Source organism: Aspergillus candidus (genome assembly GCF_002847045.1).
Source record: "Aspergillus candidus strain CBS 102.13 unplaced genomic scaffold BDW47scaffold_13, whole genome shotgun sequence".
In the NCBI taxonomy this organism is placed as follows: domain Eukaryota; kingdom Fungi; phylum Ascomycota; class Eurotiomycetes; order Eurotiales; family Aspergillaceae; genus Aspergillus; species Aspergillus candidus.
The window spans coordinates 146,141-159,852 of NW_020194018.1; the positions used below are offsets into that span (position 1 = coordinate 146,141).

Consider the following 13,712-nt stretch of genomic DNA (forward strand, 5'->3'; position numbering starts at 1 on the left):
GGCACACTGGAATCTGCAGCCCGCTGTCAGATTCGCTGAATCGAGATACTGGCGGGTGAGAATGTCGTTTCGAGGGTCGCAGAAAAGCGAGGAAGGCAGGAGGCCGGGCGAGGGGGGAGGCGGGGACTTCGGGCGGACAAAACTTGCGGGCAGAGTGAGGCCCGCCGTTCAGGTCGGTTGAAGTCTACCTACGTCGTCAAATCCGGCGTTTTTATTCACTACATTACAAAAACACATCGAGGAGAATTTACGAAACGGCACCTGGATCTTAGGGAGGAAATAGACTTCTCTATTTAATTTGGTCAACGAGCTCAAATATGCTACAGAGGATCCAGTTCTCTACCAACAAACCACACTTCCCCCGTGGACCCTGCCTTCTTCCACAATACTCCCTATATCATCGCAACAAGTGACTTCGAGGAGCGAGGCGTTTATTTCGACCCGGCGTTGGCGGCCATGGCATCAACGTTGGCCTGGCCAAGAGCCTTGAACTCGCCCTGCTTGCCGTTCTGTTTAAATAGACAGTCAGTCCCCGACCCAATACACCCTCACAATCAAGACAGCAAATTCCTCTCAATACGCACCTCCCACTTGGCAAAACGCAGCTCCATCACGCCACGGCGCTCAGCAGCGACACGAGGGCCCTCCTTGAGAGATCGGCGAACGGCCTGGGCGGCAACGGCCAGGTAGCGGTTGTAGCTGCAAGTGGACAACGAGTTAGCTGGTGCATTAAACAGGCTGGAAAAAATCGTAAGGTGTCAAGCATACGTCAAACCAGCGGATTTCCAGGCGGCAACCATTTTGACGGTGTGTGTATGACGAAGGGTTTCAATCGTTCAGGAGTGAGAATCAACCACTATCGGGTGTGTTGCGAACGGTCGAGTTCGGAGCATCGGGAACTCTGCGGGTCATGTGACACACGTGACTGCTGTGTACCACGTGACCTGATGTCCATCACTTCCACGATCAAGGCATGGTAACCCAGAGAGGAAATCATACTATATTGGGCTAGGTTGTTAATAGACAAATGCACATATCCTATCTCGTAGGATTGGCTTCTTGTTTCTCATTTTCGACAGGTTGGTCAAGATATATTTGGCTCAAGCAAGTATTCTTTGACGTCGAAATCATTCCACATAGGATTTCAAAACAAAGTCCACAAGAAGGGAGGTGAAAACCACAAGGAGCAATAAGGAGGATAGAATTTCTGTAGAATCTTAAAACAATATATGAAAGATAATCTACACAATACCACACCGACAAGTATAGGTTGAAAGGGTCAGTTTGTGACATGATATGATACTCTTTGCTATAACTCTGCAAGACTCCACTTGTTCCCTTTTGGTTAGGGCTGCTCATAAATTTGTACGGAGGTGAGTTTATTTACATAAAATCCTAAATAGGAAATCCATCAAGACCGCGGCCAGTGTGTAGGATCCCTCAAGCACACCTCAACTTCCCATAATAAGTAGTCCTTTCCAGTCCAGGCCCGCCATTTGTCGTTCTTTATTCACACGATGCTTCACTTTCACTTCGCAAGGACGTACAATTGCTTTCAATCATAAAGCAATGGGCAAGTGAGAAGTACAGAGCTCACCTCCCACTCGCTGAGGCATGCTTGAGAACAAACACATCTTCAACTTCCCTGATCTTCTAACTACCCATATCAACATTCCCTCTCTATCGTTACCTCTTTCTTTCTTTTTCTTACCTCATATTCGTAGATCCATCATAGAAAGATCTACTTCCCTGGACAGTGTGTGCATTGACAACGGTCGACAACTGCAATATAACCTCACCTGAGAAGTTAGGAATCTTGACGCGAGGCGAGCCAAAGCGCGTGAAACCAAGCCATAGACAACACACCACGATGCCTTCGAGAAAGGCAATGAACCGGCCTAAGAAACGCAACTTAGTCCGCTGGGATGGTATAGACCCACTTACACTTACCCACGGGGGCTGAAAATGCTCTGGGATGCTGGCTAACATTGAAAGATAACCTGAACGAAATCCTTCTTCTCACAGTCCAGTCGGTGTGCAACAAGAGCGGTATCAAGATCCCTTGGGTCGAAGTTGCGGAGACAATGGGACACAATGCAACAGATGGGGCTATCGTTCAACATCTGGCCAAACTTCGGCAGCGCCGAGTCGATGCCGGTAAAGCCGTTCCTCCACCTCTCCGGCGTGGGGGCGTTGGAGGCAAGGCGGCTGTCTCTTCGTCTCCCAGACGCGCCCCGGCCACAAGGAAGAAGCGAAAGTCTGAGCCAGTTTCAGACACCGAGAGGTCTACTCCATTCTATGTTCAGTACGATGACGATTCTTCGGAAGACTACGTTGAGGGAAAGCAGAGTAAAGGGCAGATAAAGAGCAAGTCAGGCGTCCGAGATGACCGGAATGCCGCTCAAAGTGAGAGCAAACAGGGATTCATGTCCGAAGTCGAAGAAGAAGAGGATTATGGCAGCGAGGTGGACACCCCGGGTGAACTGCTGCTTCGAGGCGCCAAATTCTTGGATTTACCGAATGATGAAAGTTCTTCCTCCTCCGTTGCTTCTGATCCTGTCGCTGCATCGCCTACTGCCGGACAAGCTCAAGACAGCCGTATTGTGGTCCTCAGGTATCGAAAGCTTCCTTCCATTACAACGGAGGGATCATCCCAGCCACTCAGCTCGAGCCCCGTTGGGCCGGTTCCAATTTACAATGAGCAAGCTGACCAGTCTTCCTGCTCGGGGTGTGTCAACGCTGGACTTACTACTGCACAAGACACTTTGGTGCCTTTTAGCAATGGCACTGAGCCGCATATCCCAGAATATAACACTATGTCCATCATTGATTCACAAAGTTTCATTCCTGCAGCGGGATTTGGAAATGGCCAGTTCGATCTGTTCCCAGCCACGACCCAAGATAACTTCTCGGGTTACTCATACCCAGATTATGGATATGGCTTTCAGCCTAGTACGCTTCCCGACTCTGGTGGTTTTTTCCAAGACTTGTTGGAATCACCAGATCTTTTCTGGAACGAGACACAGGATCAACATGACCATGTCGCTAAGGGGGACGGCGACCTGTTTTGGCCTTGAGATGGCCACACTGCTTTAGCTTTCTTTGCTGCATGCAAAAGCGAATTTGACGGCTATACTACGATACAAATCTGTCGCCTCTTGACTTCACATTTCTTCTATTTCAATTTGGACTCTCTTTGATTAACATACGCCAGATTTCAGGCAAGCGCCAGCGCGGAATACGGAAGCGAGCATTTTCAACCTTTGACCAAACAGGCTCCGGGGGATTCGGCATAAGGACCGTGCCTCTGACTAAATGGCTTTTTCCTTCCTCTGTATTATTTGTCTCGTTGCTAGGTTTATTTTTTCTTCGTTAATTAGCCCTTTCCCCGGTCTATTTTCAGCGTTGACTTCATGAGCATGATCATCTCATTTGGTTGAGCACTTATTTGAATTTGTCAAGAAGTCTTCACATTTTCGCGCAATGATCTCAGTTGATTCTCCACATCTCCGTCCCGGTGTAATGGGTAGAAGATGCCAAGGACCCATATCTTACCAGGAAAAGGGCCAGCAACGATCATCCCAAAATAGATAAATCCCAACAGGCTGGTATACGTAAGCAGTGCCCAGAGCACCATTCTCCGAAAACACTCTCTCCCGTGTTGAAGAATTGGTTTGGCAGTGCTGGTTGGGTGGCTGCGTCTAGCGTCGAGTAGTGTATGATATCTAAGACAGGGATATTTCTGTTATTTCTCCTTAGGGCGTGGGAGTTATATTAGTAGGTAGAAAAGGAGACATCCTACCAAAAATAGGATTATGAGGTAGAATATCGCCTGATGTCGTTATCAGAGTGGCCTGTTATGACTGACCACGTGGTGAGCGAACAAAGCCATTAACCGCTACACATCGGGGTGTATGAAGTGTTCAAAATGGCCAGTTCAGTCTCACAGGAGCCCAAATAGAAGAGTCAGGAGGTCAAGTTTATAGATCACATTCAGACCCCGCCATGCCAAGCTGCAGCGACGCGCCTATTGAAGCCACTATACCCTATCCCGTAAGTCCCCCCCATCGACAACCGCAGACTACGGAGCATTCGTCGTCCCGAACTCTCGGTTTCCCTCCCAGCCTCAACCTTACTATGCTTGTAGTTCCCGCCTGGGTGGTTTTGTGCTTTTTCTTTTTTAGTTGTGTTAAATTTTAGTTTTTCTTTTTGATAATTTTTTCAAACACCCACTTCCGACCATGGGAGATAATATTACCATTGTATGTTGCGATTCTTGACGGGCTTTGAAGCTGTATCTTCTTGATTATCATTTGGATTATCATCCGTTTAACCTCCACTGCTAGGATCCTGATTATACCTCTGCCAAAGAGTGGGACGCCGATGATCTAGATTCGTGAGAACCCCCCCGTCGGGTTTTGTTTAATTTCCCACAACTCGCCTTCTCACGATTTAGTTTTAGGGAAACCACCTCAATCACCTCGACGGTGGCGAGGGGCCGGTTCGAAAATGGTAGAAGGTTGTCTCCGCCACCTAGAACCGTAAAATCGTATAGCTGGGTACTAACAGAGAGAGCAGATACCAGGCGTTGAAGGAAGATGACTACTGGTCAGTAGCGACGCTCACCGGGTTGAGGAGAGAGATGTCGACTCTAACCATGTCCGACAGGGGCCCCTCCGACGAACAACAGTTCGAGTCCTTTGAGGTTGGGTGAGTGCAGTGCTGGCTTGCTGTCATGGGGGCTGTTTCCGTCTCGTTTGAAAACAGCTAATTGACGATGCAAGCCATATGCTATTTCTCATGTTAGATTACGACCGACAAAACCCTCACCATCATGCCCCCATCACGCAACCACCCAAGGTGAGGACACACTTGTCTTTGGATATGTGACACCGCTGAAGGTGATCTTCTAGCATATTTTGGATATCGGAACGGGGAAAGGAAGCTGGGCCCTGTGAGTTGCTCTGCTTGCTTGTCCGTGTTGGAGATTGTTATTGATTTGTGCACAGCGATGTTGCCGACATGTATCCATCTGGTATGTGTGCCCCCGGAGTTCGTCATGGTTCTCTCAGCTGAGTCGATCCTAGCAACCGTTCGAGGTGTTGACCTCTATCCGCCCCCCGTGAACTGGGAGCCACCGAATTGCGTGTTTGAAGTGGATGATATCCTCCGCGACTGGACATGGAGCGAGCCCTTCGACTTGATTCATTTGCGTTTTATGCTGGGCGCATTCACACTGGAGGGGTGGGACCGACTGTACGAGCAGTGCTACGAGTGAGTCGCCTCTTGGTTCTTCCACCTGTCAAGAGGAAACACGTCTCATTGTCTTGCGCCGTCTAGAAACCTTACGCCGGGCGGCTGGATCGAACACATGGAGTTAGACGTTCGACTGCAAAGCGATGACGGTACCCTGAAAGAAGACAGTTATTTAGGAGGGTGGGGGCCCAATTTCATTGGCTGCGGTGAGCGATCTGGACGACCCCTGATGACGCAGGAAACGATGCGGGGCTCCATGGAGAAGGCCGGGTTCGTGGATTTACACGAAAAGCTCTACAAGATACCGCTGGGGCCGTGGCCGAAAAATAAGGTTCTCAAGGAGATTGGGCGGCTTCAGTACTTCCACTGGACGTCTGCCCTCGAGGGGTGGGCGCTGTGGCTTCTCACGAAGTATGGAGCGCCGTCGCCTTGGACCAACGACGAGGTCCAGGCTTATTTGGCCAAGATTCAGGTTGAGCTGCAGAATCCTCACGTACATGGCTATGAATATGCGTGAGTCTCCTCGCTTTCTGAGCCTGGGGGTGGACCTTTGCTGACTGTATCTAGTCGTCGAGTTTGGGGGCGGAAACCGACAGAGGAGGAAGCCAAGGCTATGTAGGGTCAGGATCAATGCGTTATATAAAATTAGATATACCCATTAGGGTGGGAAACGAAGGATTGGCTCAGGGCATCTCTCGGTCGTTTTCCAAGATATGGCGCTGTGCGACGGCAACGATAGACCCTGAATGCAATCCGCCTGCACCCTTTCAATTGACTCTTAATGACATTGGCTCTATTTGAGAGCATCCTCTGTTTTGGCATTGCGTGTTTGCATCCTCTGTTTTGGCAGTGCGTGTTTCGCGTGTCATTTAGGAGCATTGCATCTGAACGCGATGTTTCGCTTATCCTCGGGATGGAATAGTTCAGTGTGATGACTGCCATTCAACCATTTATCGACAACCAGTCAACAGTGACTCTCCAGAAAAGACAGCAAAGTGCAATCAAGTAATCAAGCACTCTATCTCTCCTCCGTACATATATACAGAGTAGACGGATGGTGGAAAGCCTGAAAGTGCCAAACAAGGACTAGCCGGAACAGGCAACCCGGGCCTTCCGACAGTCCGGCGTATTCCCTCGGGAACGGGCACACGTGACCTTCTAGGAGCTTCTCTCAAGCTAAGACGATCCGGGGATCGAGAAAGCGCCCGGCAAAAATTTCGTGACTTTCTTTGGCTTCATCTCTCTTCTTCCCTTCTCCATCTCCATCTCCATCCCTTCTTTCTCTCCTCCCCTCTTCTCTTTTCTCCCATCTCCCGTGGTCCCCGTTTGTACTTTCTTGGGAGTTCTGTTCGGGCAATTTCAATTATCTCTCTTCTTTTCCATCATCTTCCTATCCCCCTAGTTCAAAATGCAAAGAGCTCTCTCTGCCCGGACTTCGGTCCTGTCCGCTGCCTCCAAGCGCACTTCTTTCTACAAGCCTGCTGGTCTTAACGCTCAGCAGCAGCGTTTTGCTCACAAGGTACGTTCTCTCGTCTTCTTTCCCATTGCCAATGGCTTCCGCTTCAGTCCGTCGCCGTCGATGGGCTTTCCGTCACTTCCCGGAGATTCTCATCAAATCTATCGATGCTAACCCAGTCTGCCATTAGGAACTGCGATTCGGTGTTGAGGCTCGTGCTCAGCTCCTGAAGGGTGTGGACACCCTCGCCAAGGCGGTCACCTCGACCCTGGGTCCCAAGGGCCGTAACGTCCTGATCGAGTCCCCCTATGGCTCCCCCAAGATCACCAAGGGTAAGTGACTTGGTCCAATTTTTATCCCGATTCATCCCGGATTCTTCCCCCAATGGTCAACTTTAATGATGAACGATGGAGATACTGACCTCTACAGATGGTGTGACTGTCGCCAAGGCCATCCAGCTCCAGGACAAGTTCGAGAACCTCGGTGCCCGTCTCCTCCAGGATGTGGCCTCCAAGACCAACGAAGTCGCCGGTGACGGTACCACCACCGCCACCGTCCTTGCCCGTGCCATCTTCTCCGAGACTGTCAAGAACGTTGCTGCTGGCTGCAACCCCATGGACCTGCGCCGTGGTATCCAGGCCTCCGTCGACGCTGTCGTCGACTACCTCCAGCAGAACAAGCGTGACATCACCACCGGTGAGGAGATCGCCCAGGTCGCGACCATCTCTGCCAACGGTGACACCCACATTGGCAAGCTCATCTCCACTGCTATGGAGCGTGTCGGCAAGGAGGGTGTGATCACCGTCAAGGAGGGCAAGACCATGGACGACGAGCTGGATGTCACCGAGGGTATGCGCTTCGACCGTGGCTACACCTCCCCCTACTTCATCACCGACGCCAAGTCCCAGAAGGTCGAGTTCGAGAAGCCCCTGATCCTGCTGTCCGAGAAGAAGATCTCCGCCGTCCAGGACATCATCCCCGCCCTTGAGGCCTCCACCACCCTCCGCCGTCCCCTCGTCATCATCGCCGAGGACATCGAGGGTGAGGCTCTCGCCGTGTGCATCCTGAACAAGCTGCGTGGCCAGCTCCAGGTCGCTGCCGTCAAGGCCCCCGGCTTCGGTGACAACCGCAAGAGCATCCTGGGCGATCTGGCCGTGCTCACCAACGGCACCGTCTTCACCGATGAGCTTGACCTCAAGCTCGAGAAGCTGACCCCCGACATGCTCGGCTCCACCGGCTCCATCTCCATCACCAAGGAGGACACCATCGTCCTCAACGGCGAGGGCACCAAGGACAGCATCGCCCAGCGCTGCGAGCAGATCCGCGGCGTCATGGCCGACCCCGCCACCTCCGAGTACGAGAAGGAGAAGCTGCAGGAGCGTCTGGCCAAGCTCTCCGGCGGTGTTGCCGTCATCAAGGTCGGCGGTGCCTCCGAGGTTGAGGTCGGTGAGAAGAAGGACCGTGTCGTTGATGCTCTCAACGCCACCCGCGCTGCCGTCGAGGAGGGTATCCTGCCCGGTGGTGGTACTGCCCTGCTCAAGGCCTCCGCCAACGGCCTGGCCAACGTCAAGACCGCCAACTTCGACCAGCAGCTGGGTGTGAGCATCATCAAGAACGCCATCACCCGCCCCGCCCGCACCATCGTCGAGAACGCCGGTCTCGAGGGCAGCGTCATCGTCGGCAAGCTGACCGACGACTTCGCCAAGGACTTCAACCGCGGCTACGACAGCTCCAAGAGCGAGTACGTCGACATGATCGCCACCGGTATCGTCGACCCCCTCAAGGTCGTCCGCACCTCTCTCGTTGACGCCAGCGGTGTCGCCTCTCTGCTGGGTACCACCGAGGTCGCCATCGTCGAGGCCCCCGAGGATAAGCCCGCTGCCCCCGCTGGTGGCATGGGCGGCATGGGCGGTATGGGCGGTATGGGCGGCATGGGCGGCGGCATGTTCTAAGCTGATTAGAAACACTGCTGTCACATTTGCTGCTTTGGCCCCGGCCATCTGTCCTTGTTTGAAAGGTTATCCAGTCCCCCTTTGAGCGCGTCTTTGCATTATATGGGCATCTCCGGATCTGTTCCTTGTTCTGTTTTATCTATTTTCCCCTTTGCTGTAATGTGTTGTACGTCTTTGTTTCCTTTATTTCATTATTTTTTTTTCTCCCTCTCTCCCTCATCCGAATCCCTCTAGACCTCTTGACTCCGTTTTGTTCTTGAATGGTTGGTTTCTTCACACATCTCCACTCCACTATGTTGGACATAAAAAAATTTCCGCCGGGAGGTCAGTCCTGTGTACCATATCTGTATTTTATGGATTTACAATCAATTCATCTTGTTCGAGATTTCCATTCCAATCTGTAGCTCTAACTAGTCAAAAGATATCTGGTATACAAGATTGCCTACATAAGAAACCTCGTCTAATTCTTCCCAACGAAACCCCAAACCAATATAACATAGGAAATACAAAACAAAACAAAACAAAAGAAAAAGACAAAAGAAAAAAGAAAAATCATGTGAAATTCGTTCCCCGCCTCGAAAACCCACCCCCCTTCTCAGAAACATACCCCGTCTCCACCTCCCCCGGCGGCGAAGGCGCCATCCCGCCATTCACATGTCTTCCCCAGATATCATCATCGCGGATCTGCTTGTTCCCTCGCCGGAAGTACCTGTACCTGCTTATTTTGCTCTTCACGGAGGATGTGTCCCCAGCTCCGCCGGTGGGTACGGTTTTGTCGTAGCTGACGTCGTCGTCGTCGTCGTCATGGCGGTGCTTGTGCTTGTTGGTGAAGATGATAAGGCGGGTGAAGGCTGCGAAGGAGGCGAGGAAGACGTCTTTGGCTACTGTGAAGGTTACTTTGTGCGCTTCGGAGACGGCATCGCGGAGGCGTTCGCTGAAGGCCATTATTAGGGCGGCGACTATTATCGCTATTGATGTTGGGGCTGTTTTTTGTTGGTTAGATTTGGTTGGATTTAGTTTGGTGGTGGGGTGTGTGTGAGAGGGAAGGGAAGGGTGTGTGGATGTTGGAATAGAGAGTGACTACTAACCAGCTATTTCGAACATGGTGGCTAGACTGGGGTTCGTGGGTTCGCCGCTCCATTCGCTCGCGTTCATGCCGAAGAGGGAGGTGAAGAAGGAGAGGGGCAGGAAGCTGTTATTTAGGTATTAGTATTTTGAGCGCTGGTGTGTGCGTGTGTTCGGTTTGTGTCTGGCGAAGAGAGGGAGAGAGAGAGAGAGAGAGAGGGAGGGAGAGACTGACATGACTGTGAAGATGGTAAACACCATCACTGCTTGCGACTGGCTCTGCGTGACCTCTGCTTGCCAACGTGCCATGCGGGACTCGTCGACGTTGGCTTGCTTTTGTTTGAGGTCAAGGAGGTTTTCGACCTTTGACTGGTTAGCCGGTCCGAGAGATAAGCAGATGGGAAGAGGGAGGGAGACGTACGGATTTCTGAGCAAGCAAGGCATTCTCTTTCATCTCGAGCGTCTGACTGCGGTAGTCGTCTATCCGGGCAAGCGCCTGGTCGACAAACACCCTCCCATAGCCCTTGTCTTCGAAGTACTCGGACATGACTTCGAGCGTCGCGTGCTGCTGGTCGAGCAGTTTGGTGATGGTGCCCAGCTCGTCTATGATGTCTCTTAGCTCCAGCAATGCGGACAGGTCCTCGCGGTTCTGGCGGGCGATGAGCTCGTCTCGTTCGCTGCGCTCTTTGGTAGTCATCGTTTTGCCGTCCGCGTTCTTGTTGTATTCTGCTGGGTGGGTGTTGAAGCCGCGGTTTCGGAAGCGTTTGAATGATTTGGTTACGGATTCAGTCTTTGGGGCTCTTAGTATAATGAACAGAACAAAAGGGATATGGAGGAGAGGCAGTACCAAGATTCCAATCGACTCTTCGAATATGCGCAGAACCTGCAGGTCATAGTATAGCGTCCTGTCGAGAAGCACGGTAACAGCGTGCAGGGCGATCAACGCGGCCAAATCGCCAGCGGTTTCGAAGCGTCTCGCCAGATCGCCGTTCAACTCGTTGTAGATGCTATTGTGCAGGTTTGTCTGCTCGTAGAGTTTGTCCTCGGCTTTGGTAGGCTCCTGCTTGGGGAAGAACGTCACGACAGTTTTCTGGTCCACAATCCATAGCCAAAGCTGATCGACCATGAGAACCTTGCCGTCCGTGAAATTTCTGGGCGACTGTGTTCTGTATTGTGGCGGGGGTGACTCGCCCAGTTCCTCGTTGAGGTCGATGGCTTTCCGGGTTCGTTTCCAGAGCATCTGATCGTCGTCTCTGGCCTCCGTCGACCGCAGATTCGGATAGCCGAACTGGTCGAGGGTTCGCCGTATGTGAACTGGGGGGTCGGAGCCTAGGTATCTCCAGATGAGCTTTGATTCCAGGTCTGATTGTGCGATGTGGTCTGGAGCCGGTTTCGACCGCCCTTGTCGCACTCTCTCTTCTATGATGTTTCGTCGCTGTACGAGATTCCAGTAGGTGTCCCAATGTAGCTGAGCTTCGTGTTAGATATGACGCATGCAACATGACGGGTGGACTCACGTATGGAAGCTGTCGATAGGCAATGTGGGTTAGAATTGTCACTTCTCGGCGTGGAGGGCAAGACTCACATATAACGCTAGTCGAGGATCATCAGGCGCTCCCGGCGTGTCCATTGGCGAAGGATTGTTCTGTCGAAAATGGATACAAGCAGGCCGCACAAAGCGCGAGTGCGGGTCTACATGCCCGTTGTATAAGTTTGCCCACCAGTTCCGGTCGTTGAGCACTTTTCGAAAGCTATTTCCGGAGAAATCAGAACGTCAGCTACATCAAAACCACAGTGGCAATGGTGATTGTCCTACAATTCTGATTGTTGGTCTTCGTCGCAGGCTTTCCCCAGGACTGGAGGAACCCATCCGGTATGGGTATAGGGAACATGAATCCAAAGGAGTTTCTCGGTGCCCGGTTCTGGTCGATCGAAACGGGGGGCCACTCGAGGTGCCTCGGAGGTCATTTCATTGAGCCGCTCCCTCATTGATGTAGGAATGGGAAGAAACTTCTTATATTTTGCCGAGAGACTCGTCCTTGAGGCATGTTAGTCGCTTCTCTTGCCGAGTCTCACGTTTCTTTCGACTTACCTGTGGGTTAGTTCTACACTACCGGTACCAGAGCTTCCAGAAGACGGTCTGACAGGCTCAACTTTCTGGACATCCTGTGCAGGCTCTTCTTCCGGGCGACGGGGATCGAGCTCTTCAGAGTCTCGTTGCTCTGATTCATCTTTCTGCTCTGAATCTTCGTCAAAGTAATTTCCAGTTATTGGCTCTGTGACATGAATCCTGGGGGATCTCTGTACCACAAAGCTACGGCTTTGCTTCATCGACGGCCGCGCGGGAGCTGGCTCTGTCTCTTTCGACATCCCGCCGCCATGCATTTCATCCATCATGGACGAGCCGTAAGGGGAAGAGGGCCTACTGTCAAAGCTGCTCACGGAAGAATCATCCAGCGGACTGGTCGGCATTCCGCCCGTCTGCGTGAGACGTTCCCCGAGACAGATAGACGGGCCATTTTTTATATAATCATGCAGGGTTGACTTTGTTGACCAAAGCTTCAAAGGCGTCTCATCGCTGACCCCCCGCGCAGGATCTTCAAAAAAGCCGTTGACTTGGACCTTGACTTCCCTTTTCACATGCAATGGATTATCTCGCATTGCAGATAGGCGAAGGGCTGCCTTTGTAAAATACTGTAATTCTTTGATAAAGCCCATCCGGGTAGTCCGTTCTTGACCTTTGAAGCATGCCGTGCCGACGTGGTCGGTCGCCAGGGGTATCTCTTTCTCGTGTTCAAAGTCCAATACTCCTGACCTGATCGACGTGATGGGAACGTGCATCTCGACCGTGCTTTTCGTCACCGAATCCGTGATGGGCAAAATCGACTCGGCCGTTTCCAGGAAGGTCCAGAGCTTCATGTCGGCGCAGATCGACCTAAAGCGACTAGACATATGCAAGAGATGCGGATGCCGCGGCCGAAAGAATTCTCGTAGCCGATGCGGGACACGGTACTTTAGCTGTAGCAGGTGGTGGACGCTTTTGGCATACTCCGGCGCGGACAGGTAGCTGGACCCCTGATGGGGCGTTGCCAAAAAGGCGATCCCATAGCAGCTTGTGTAAATGGACTGGAGGTTGGACGGTGACTGGCTCGCGATAATCAGCGCTGCTTTGGCAACGAGGCCGCCAGTGCTATGGCAGATGAAGACGATCGGACGTTTGCTGATCTACCAAACGTTAGTATCCCACACCATCCAGAGAAAGTAACCGGAAACCCGCACCGTCGACTGTCTTTGGTCATGTAGCTGTGTTAACAGTTTGTTCGCCAAATCTTCTAGGTCAGCTTGAGGCTTGAGCTTCCCGTGGTCTGCTAGCAAGACGCGCGCACGGGGAAGATGCGTCGCGAGTTCCGCAACAGGCCATGGTGTCTCCGAATTCTCATCCGACCATGCGCGTATGGGGTCTGCGCCGATGGCAGGCACCGCAACAACGCTGAATCAACATCCTTAGCCTGACAGTCCTAAACTTGGGGAAACGGGCTTAGCCAAACTTACTCCAGGTCAGTTTCAGGGCGAGGAGGCACCCAGCCAACAGATTCGCGGCTCATGGTCGTCACTTGAGAGTTCAATTTGGGAGATCATCTCAGAGTAAATCCGACTTCTTTGTGCATTTTCCGCGGTTAAAAGGGACAGGGGCAGGGGGGGTAATATGGAGGGTCAAAGGACCATAATCAATGAGGGGGATGTCGGCATCATCTGACGACGCGACAAAAAAAAAAAAAAAAAAAGAAGCATGCCCCTGTCTCTGCAGATGACTCCGCTATGGGGCACTCTTTCCCCGGTTTTAATTTGGCCATCTCAGCCTCATGGCTCAGGATGGGATAAAGCGACTAAAAGTGGACGGGGGTGCCAATCATGAGGGGGAAAAGGAGAGAGATCGGCCTTGGTCGGTGAACTACTCGTGTTCGCGGCGGCGCACCTGACCT

At 52.0% G+C, this 13,712-nt stretch overlaps 6 protein-coding genes across 6 annotated transcripts; 3 read left to right on the forward strand and 3 right to left on the reverse strand.

Moving 5' to 3' along the window:
- Positions 1 to 268: 268 nt before the first annotated feature.
- BDW47DRAFT_103085 (ATP synthase subunit epsilon family protein) lies at positions 269 to 835 on the reverse strand. Its single transcript, XM_024811991.1, has 3 exons — positions 769 to 835; positions 585 to 699; positions 269 to 509 (listed from the first exon to the last, which is right to left on the reverse strand). The coding sequence occupies exons 1-3, from the start codon at positions 798 to 800 to the stop codon at positions 432 to 434; spliced, it is 225 nt and encodes a 74-aa protein (XP_024673472.1). The 5' UTR covers positions 801 to 835; the 3' UTR covers positions 269 to 431.
- Positions 836 to 1,870: 1,035 nt separating this feature from the next.
- On the forward strand, positions 1,871 to 3,077 carry BDW47DRAFT_116534 (uncharacterized protein; the record flags this gene model as incomplete). The annotated part of the gene is made up of 2 exons (XM_024814946.1): positions 1,871 to 1,928; positions 1,996 to 3,077. The coding sequence occupies 2 exons, from the start codon at positions 1,871 to 1,873 to the stop codon at positions 3,075 to 3,077; spliced, it is 1,140 nt and encodes a 379-aa protein (XP_024673473.1).
- Positions 3,078 to 3,434: 357 nt separating this feature from the next.
- On the reverse strand, positions 3,435 to 3,831 carry BDW47DRAFT_103086 (uncharacterized protein). Its single transcript, XM_024811992.1, has one exon. It carries the CDS (start codon positions 3,635 to 3,637, stop codon positions 3,458 to 3,460), a length of 180 nt encoding a protein of 59 aa, XP_024673474.1. The 5' UTR covers positions 3,638 to 3,831; the 3' UTR covers positions 3,435 to 3,457.
- Positions 3,832 to 4,146: 315 nt separating this feature from the next.
- BDW47DRAFT_103087 (class I SAM-dependent methyltransferase) lies at positions 4,147 to 5,980 on the forward strand. The gene is made up of 11 exons (XM_024811993.1): positions 4,147 to 4,262; positions 4,347 to 4,396; positions 4,463 to 4,519; positions 4,579 to 4,608; positions 4,669 to 4,710; positions 4,785 to 4,860; positions 4,914 to 4,954; positions 5,010 to 5,035; positions 5,088 to 5,274; positions 5,341 to 5,769; positions 5,824 to 5,980. The coding sequence occupies exons 1-11, from the start codon at positions 4,242 to 4,244 to the stop codon at positions 5,873 to 5,875; spliced, it is 1,011 nt and encodes a 336-aa protein (XP_024673475.1). The 5' UTR covers positions 4,147 to 4,241; the 3' UTR covers positions 5,876 to 5,980.
- A 519-nt stretch (positions 5,981 to 6,499) lies between these two features.
- Positions 6,500 to 9,049, forward strand: hsp60 (chaperone ATPase HSP60). The gene is made up of 3 exons (XM_024811994.1): positions 6,500 to 6,775; positions 6,903 to 7,044; positions 7,142 to 9,049. Exons 1-3 carry the CDS (start codon positions 6,665 to 6,667, stop codon positions 8,662 to 8,664), a joined length of 1,776 nt encoding a protein of 591 aa, XP_024673476.1. The 5' UTR covers positions 6,500 to 6,664; the 3' UTR covers positions 8,665 to 9,049.
- A 167-nt stretch (positions 9,050 to 9,216) lies between these two features.
- On the reverse strand, positions 9,217 to 13,334 carry BDW47DRAFT_124457 (uncharacterized protein; the record flags this gene model as incomplete). Its single annotated transcript, XM_024816260.1, has 11 exons — positions 9,217 to 9,647; positions 9,753 to 9,856; positions 9,965 to 10,092; positions 10,151 to 10,519; positions 10,577 to 11,197; positions 11,247 to 11,255; positions 11,315 to 11,480; positions 11,546 to 11,767; positions 11,822 to 12,954; positions 13,009 to 13,219; positions 13,282 to 13,334. 11 exons carry the CDS (start codon positions 13,332 to 13,334, stop codon positions 9,217 to 9,219), a joined length of 3,447 nt encoding a protein of 1,148 aa, XP_024673477.1.
- Between the last annotated feature and the right edge of the window lie 378 nt (positions 13,335 to 13,712).

What these genes read in the sequence shown, in the direction of transcription:
- hsp60 (XM_024811994.1), top strand. Translation starts at nt 6,665, where the DNA reads ATGCAAAGAGCTCTCTCTGCCCGGACTTCGGTCCTGTCCGCTGCCTCC. An exon ending in AGCAGCGTTTTGCTCACAAG is followed by an intron (nt 6,776 to 6,902) that starts GTACGTTCTCTC and finishes GTCTGCCATTAG; the next exon opens with GAACTGCGATTCGGTGTTGA. An exon ending in CTCCCCCAAGATCACCAAGG is followed by an intron (nt 7,045 to 7,141) that starts GTAAGTGACTTG and finishes TGACCTCTACAG; the next exon opens with ATGGTGTGACTGTCGCCAAG.
- BDW47DRAFT_103087 (XM_024811993.1), top strand. Translation starts at nt 4,242, where the DNA reads ATGGGAGATAATATTACCATT. An exon ending in TTGAAGGAAGATGACTACTG is followed by an intron (nt 4,609 to 4,668) that starts GTCAGTAGCGAC and finishes CATGTCCGACAG; the next exon opens with GGGCCCCTCCGACGAACAAC. An exon ending in TGCCGACATGTATCCATCTG is followed by an intron (nt 5,036 to 5,087) that starts GTATGTGTGCCC and finishes AGTCGATCCTAG; the next exon opens with CAACCGTTCGAGGTGTTGAC.
- BDW47DRAFT_103085 (XM_024811991.1), bottom strand. Translation starts at nt 800, where the DNA reads ATGGTTGCCGCCTGGAAATCCGCTGGTTTGAC. An exon ending in TGGAAATCCGCTGGTTTGAC is followed by an intron (nt 700 to 768) that starts GTATGCTTGACA and finishes GTCCACTTGCAG; the next exon opens with CTACAACCGCTACCTGGCCG. An exon ending in TGCGTTTTGCCAAGTGGGAG is followed by an intron (nt 510 to 584) that starts GTGCGTATTGAG and finishes CTATTTAAACAG; the next exon opens with AACGGCAAGCAGGGCGAGTT.
- BDW47DRAFT_103086 (XM_024811992.1), bottom strand. Translation starts at nt 3,637, where the DNA reads ATGGTGCTCTGGGCACTGCTTACGTATACCAGCCTGTTGGGATTTATC.